Below are 6000 nucleotides of genomic sequence, written 5' to 3' on the forward strand. Positions count from 1 at the left end.
ATGTCCCTTGCAGTGTCTAGCAGACACCTTTTTATTAGCCATGAAGTTAATTGAGAGCGGGGTTGCCTCTCCCAAGGCCATCTGGAATCCACTGGGCCGCCTGTCTTCATCCAGCTGTGTGTCCTTGGGCGAGTCCCGTTCCCACTGCAGGCCTTCTGTTATTCATTGTTGATCTGGATCTAGGGGCTTGGGTCAGAGCACTCTCTGCACTCTGCCTTTCCAGGCTCTCAAGTTCTTGGATTCTAAACAGGGATAAATCTGGGCCTCGGTGGCAAAGCATGCCATAGCAAGCTCTCGGGGAGATGGATGCTTGGCCCTATTACAGTTGTTAAAACAGAACAGGCTTCTGAACCGTGGCCAGAACATAATGAATCCCATTTCTGCGGCACGGTGATGGTGATAGGACTCGTCGTCGTGGAGTAGGGTGGCTGACATGGCTAGCCCGTTTGGCCCAGTATCACTCTGTAACAGCTGTAAACGTGAGGCTCTGGGAAATTAGTTAAACATGGTACCTGAGGAACTTGTGACCAAAGCCAAGTGGGTGAGTCACTCAGTTGCTTTCATATTCTCTCAGGCTGGTAGGACGATGGTTCAGCTTTACACGGGCATTGGTTTGATGGGTGGGTTTCCTTCTAGACAAGTGCCAGACTGTCAAGAGCTTGAGGGGGTTGGAACCACCTGGTTGAGGGCTATACTTCAGCAGATGCGGATTCTAGTGTCTAGAGAAGACCTTACTCAGGACTTGTAGCTGGTGGAGAGATATCATGGAGGCTTCTTAACTCTTCTGGGTGTCTCTATGGCCTTGGCTGTACCCTCCGGTGCAGTGGTTCTCAATGCTGTGACCCTTTAATACAGTGACGCCCCCAACCATAAAATTCTTGTTGCTATTTTATAACTGTCACTTTGCTACTGTTATGAATCATAATATAAAGATCTACATTTTTCTGATGGTCTGTGAAAGGGTCATGAGACCCTTAAAGGGATCACAACCCACAAGTTGAGAACCACTTCTCTAGTGGCGGCTCCTACCTGCCTCTGCAGGTTCAGCAGTTTCTGTTCTTTGGAAGATGTCTTTGGCAGTCTCAACTCAAGTCATCCAGAACACTGTCTCGTAGGTTGAAGTGGTGGCATTCTGAACACAAGACTTTCACGGAGCCGAGTAGCTGGTAGAAGTGGCCCTGGATGGGGGGGAAAGAAAGCTCATACTCATGACTAGTTTGTGGCTGCTGCAGGCTGTCCCTAAGGGTTGTGCACAGCCTCCCTGGGGTGTGGGTACAATGGCTGTGGTTTAGGCTTCTGTCTGGTCTGCCTTTGTAAAGCCAGCTTAGGAGAACCAGGGAGCCTGGGGTCCAGCCAGCATTTGGGGGAGCTGCAGCTCGGAAGTGCTCATAGAAAGAGTGTATACATGTTCATTTCAAATTCTGCCTGGAAATAAATGCCCAGATTAACTCGTCTCTAGCGAGCAAAGCAAGATCTACAGAGAAGAGGCATATAGGCCTAGTCCCACTCAGTACTCACTCGGCCAAGAAGCCTGAGGTACAGAAGAAGAAGATAGGGCCCTTTCTTTGCGGAAGTTTGTTTATTTTAGTGGTAATGGGAACTGAGCCCCTGTTTCCAGCCCTGGGTGAGTTTGTAGTTTGAAGAGTCAAAAAGAAATAGGAAGCCATATGGTGTGGGCAAGGCAGAGTGAAAAGCTTCAGAACTGGGAGGATTTCCCAGAGGAGCTGAGTTCTTGCAGAAGGGAGAGCTGTGGGCACTGCAAGTGAGGGAGCCCAGCACTCAGGCTGCCTCCTAGAGAGCCACTTGCTGGGTTCAGGGAATGGAGGCCCTCAGTGAATACCTGTGCCTTGGTGACTTGTACATGGTGACAGAATCCTGAGGTGCTTTGCAAGGTCCCATTCTGCTGTCTCAGGACACTCTGGGCTCCTAGGAAAGGACGCATATTTTTCAGCCTCGTTGAGCTCTAGTCCAAGGCCACAGGGGAGCTCTGCACCTTCCCCCAAGGGGCTAAGGCCTGCTGTACAAAACAGAAAGGTTGAGACCAGAACCACGTAGGTGAACTTCAGAAGGCAGGGCAGAGCAAGCCAAAGCCTACAGCTAGCCTCTGGCCAGTACCAGCCCTTCAGGCACAGGATAAGGGTGGAACCTTCTGGGACTCAGAATTCAGCAAGGCTTTCCAGGAAAGAGAATTCACTCTGGGCCTTATTCTCTTGGCACTGTGTCCACCTAAGGGTTAAATATTTCCTTCTGCAGAGGCAACAGCAAGCCTAGCCTGGAAGGGGCACCCCGGGACGGGGCGAGTGCAGAGGAAAGCATTTGGAGAAGAGGAGCAGAGGGCCAGTAACTGAGATAGAAGGCAAAGGGTTAACGGAGGAGTGCTGATAAAATGCCCCAAATTCCTGGTCCGGCCTCCAATGAGAGGGTGTCTGGCAAATGTCAACGATAAAAAATACATTTTAATGGCATGCGATGTAGCCACTACTGTGAGGCACGGCCACATGAAGCAGGTTTGGGGCAGTAACTACTGTGTGTTGCTGCCTGGGCTCTGATGACCAAGCATCTTCGACTCTTCTCTGAGCTTCTGTCAGCTGGGCTGACCTGCCTCCCCAGGCCAGCTGTTCTTGGGTACTCAAGGTCTCCTGTAGGCCCAGGCAGCACACATTACCCCTCAAGCTAAGAATTGCCTTGAGTGAGCACTTTAAGGGAAGCAAGTAGCTGGTCACCCATCAGGCCCCAAGCTCCAGCAGGACCTTTCCTCACAGCTCCCCCCCCACCTTTCTTCTGCCCTGCAAACTCCTACCAGAGTTCCTGGCAGATGTGAGAGGCATCAGCTGAGCACTGCCAGCGGCAGTCCTAGGAAAGGCAGGTTACCTGTAGGCTTAAGGGAAGACTGCATACTAGGACCTCTCAGAAGTCCGAAGGTGTAGGACTAGCATAATGTCATAGGGAAACAATCCCACACCACGGAAGCTGGAATAAGGTGTCTCTAGAACAAGAAGCCAGGTGGAGATGGAGTCGGGATCCCATTTTCTTTCCTTGGGAGCTTTGAGACATTTCTGGGCTTGGGCCTGGGGCTGGGCTTTCAGGATGAAGCAGGGCCTGGAGCTCAGACTGAGACCTTCTCTCACAGATCATCCTCAACTCCATGCATAAGTACCAGCCGAGGCTGCACATCGTTAAGGCTGATGAGAACAATGCTTTTGGCTCCAAAAACACAGCCTTCTGCACCCATGTGTTCCCAGAGACCTCCTTCATCTCCGTGACCTCCTACCAGAACCACAAGGTATAACCACAACCCATGGTGTAGCCCCATCCTACCTGCCTGCTGACCCCAGGGTGCATTGAGTGAGGAGCAGAAAAGGAGAGTAGTCCAGATAAACAGTGAGACTGACATACTGGGAAACAGCCAGCGAGTTAAACAGAGCAATAGTTATCTGGTAAGGGCAGAACCCATGGCCAACAACAGAAAACTGGAGATGCGGAGTCTGCCTTAGAGTAGAGCTCTTTTCTTCTAGAATCTTTCTGTACTACAGGTCTGGGCTATCTGGGAGAGCCACCTGGGTCCTGTCAGCTAGGAGGTGTTTGCCAACCCACCCCACCCCACACACAGCCCCACTTCACTTTCCTACCTGTTTGCTTCTTACTCCTGGTTATAGGCCAAGCCCCCAAGTCAGATTTGTAGTCTTTCAAAATCTGTAAAGGGGTTGACATGCACAGGAAGGTATCATGGGGTTCAGGAGCTGAGGGAGTTCTGGAAAAAGCACTAGAAGGTCTGAAGCAAGTAGAACAGACAGCCAGGGACAAGCTCTCAGTGAGCAGCTAGGTCAAAGAAGACCCAGGTTGGTCCTGAACTGTGATCTGACTTAAGAGGGGGATGTAGCTTTTCCAGGCTGTTCCTAAGTTATCATTAGGCCTGGGTTGGGGGAAGAGGGCTACCAGTCAGCTTGTTCCCTCTCCTCCCGGTGACTTTATGTGTCCTTTTCTGACAGATTACACAGCTGAAAATTGAGAACAACCCTTTTGCCAAGGGATTCCGGGGCAGCGACGACAGTGACCTGCGTGTGGCCCGGTTGCAGAGGTGGGGCTGCTCTGGCCAGGGGTGGGATGGGAAGACCCAGGAACCCTCAAAGCATCTTCACTCTCTCCCTGCTCCTCCAGCAAGGAGTATCCGGTGATCTCCAAAAGCATCATGAGACAGAGGCTCGTTTCCAGCCAGCTCTCGGCTAAGCCAGATGTCAGCCCCCTGCACAGCGCACACCAGGCCCTGCAGCACTACCAGTATGAGAATGGGGCCCACATGCAGTTTGCTGCTGCAGAGCCCCAGGACCTGCCCCTCAACACCTTCCCATCGCAGAGGGACTCCAGCCTCTTCTACCACTGCCTGAAGCGTAGAGGTAGGGTTCTGGGATGATACGTGTGTAGGCACGCTGGTTCTCAGTTTCCCGTGGCCTTGGGAAGCCTCGTCTGAGCCCTTGATATTCCTGGTATGCTGGCCAGCCCCAGGTGTTGATTTGGGGGCCACCATGGGTATGGTTCCTCCTGCTTGGTTCTACCTGGGAGGCAAGGGGAAGCTGGATCATTGGTAGTCTCAACCCCAGAGCCGGCGGGGGGGACCCACAGTGCTGTGGGTGGTGCTCTCCACCCATCCCTAAAGGATGCACACAGGTTCTTGGGTGTTGAAATGAGTGATTGGAAACAGATTTTGTGTGACCACACCCTGGACACTTGGCTTCTTTACAGCACTGACCAGGGAACCAGCATTTCTGGGCTCTGCTGCCAGCCCTGTGTTTTACACAGACAGATTTGGGCTTGACTAGTGTTGCTTTGCCAAAGGACCTTTGGAGGTCCCCACGATTCTCTTGGGAGTGAGTCTGGGGACTATTGGTTATGATCTAGAATGCTCTGTCAGCCCACTCTTAGACACAAGACTGGCCCTTGGGCCTAGTTAGGCCTGATGCCGCTATATATTAAAAATGTAGACTTCTCATGTTATTATATAAAATTCAGATTTTAGCATTTATAAATAAGGCTTTGTTGGAGCATAGCCATACCTATATTTGGTCTCCAGTCATTTTCATAATCCAGTAACAAAAGTGAATAATTGTGGTAACAAACTGGGTGGCCTTAAAGCCTTTACTACCTGTCTAGCTTTCCCGACCCAGAGTGATAGCTCACCTGCCAATCACAGGAATGTAACTCAGGGGAAGAAGATGTTGGAGAAAGAGGAGTAAGTTTCCCCAGGCAGCCATGAATCAATCTGCAGAGGGGCCGGGTGCTCAGCCCCTCCCTCCTCTAGGCTGCACAGCTCTGTCTACATGGCTCCCGGAATGGATCCCTAGAGAAAGCATAGGAGGGAGGCCAAGATAAGCCAACAGGAAAGTGTTCTTAAATTTGTTGAGAGGACTTCTGTCCCAGGAGAAGACATGTCACTCCAGAGAGTTGAGCCCACACAATTGGGGGATATTGGAAGATGCTGAGAGGTGGTTTTGTGGTGGCCGGTGGCATCTTTCCAGAGAGCATCAAAGTAGCCTGCACATATAAGCCTTTTTACTTGCTGTGTGGGGATTGGTGTGACAGCAGCTGATGTGTCTTCTTTGAACATAGTAGGGTTAAACTGCCCTTCTCAAAACAGCAAAAACTTGCCTACAAGCTCTTTGGCCCACTGCCTCCTTCCTGAGGCTCTCCACAGGCACTGAGGGTTGAGGCAGTAACATCATGGCCTTAATTTGCTGGCTAGTTCTGACAGATGTGGTCTCTGGGCCTGGTTCGACCTGGCAGTTGCTTCTGCTTTCCTGGGCCAAGGCTGTACTAGTCTGAGAAATGCCAGTGTGAACAAGGGCCGCTTAGCATCCCGAGATTCAGGCTGGCAAAGGATCAGAGCCGTATGCTGCCTGATGCAGCACATCCTTCAGTGTCCAGGGATGTGGTGTCCCCCATGGCCTTTGGCGAGGGTGCATAAATTGACCGCTTCTTGGTCACTACCACCTTATAAAAGCTGCA

At 51.4% G+C, this 6000-nt stretch overlaps 1 protein-coding gene across 1 annotated transcript in view; it reads left to right on the top strand.

The window, feature by feature from the left end:
- Positions 1 to 6000, top strand: part of Tbx4 (T-box 4) — a 29465-nt gene that overhangs the window by 21197 nt on the left and 2268 nt on the right. The window contains exons 6-8 of the mRNA XM_028772458.1: positions 3131 to 3283; positions 3990 to 4078; positions 4159 to 4394. Of these exons, the coding sequence (XP_028628291.1) occupies positions 3131 to 3283; positions 3990 to 4078; positions 4159 to 4394 (478 nt within the window). The remainder of the gene's footprint in view (positions 1 to 3130; positions 3284 to 3989; positions 4079 to 4158; positions 4395 to 6000) is intronic.

Source organism: Grammomys surdaster, unplaced genomic scaffold (genome assembly GCF_004785775.1).
Source record: "Grammomys surdaster isolate TR1022 unplaced genomic scaffold, NIH_TR_1.0 213, whole genome shotgun sequence".
In the NCBI taxonomy this organism is placed as follows: Eukaryota; Metazoa; Chordata; class Mammalia; order Rodentia; family Muridae; genus Grammomys; species Grammomys surdaster.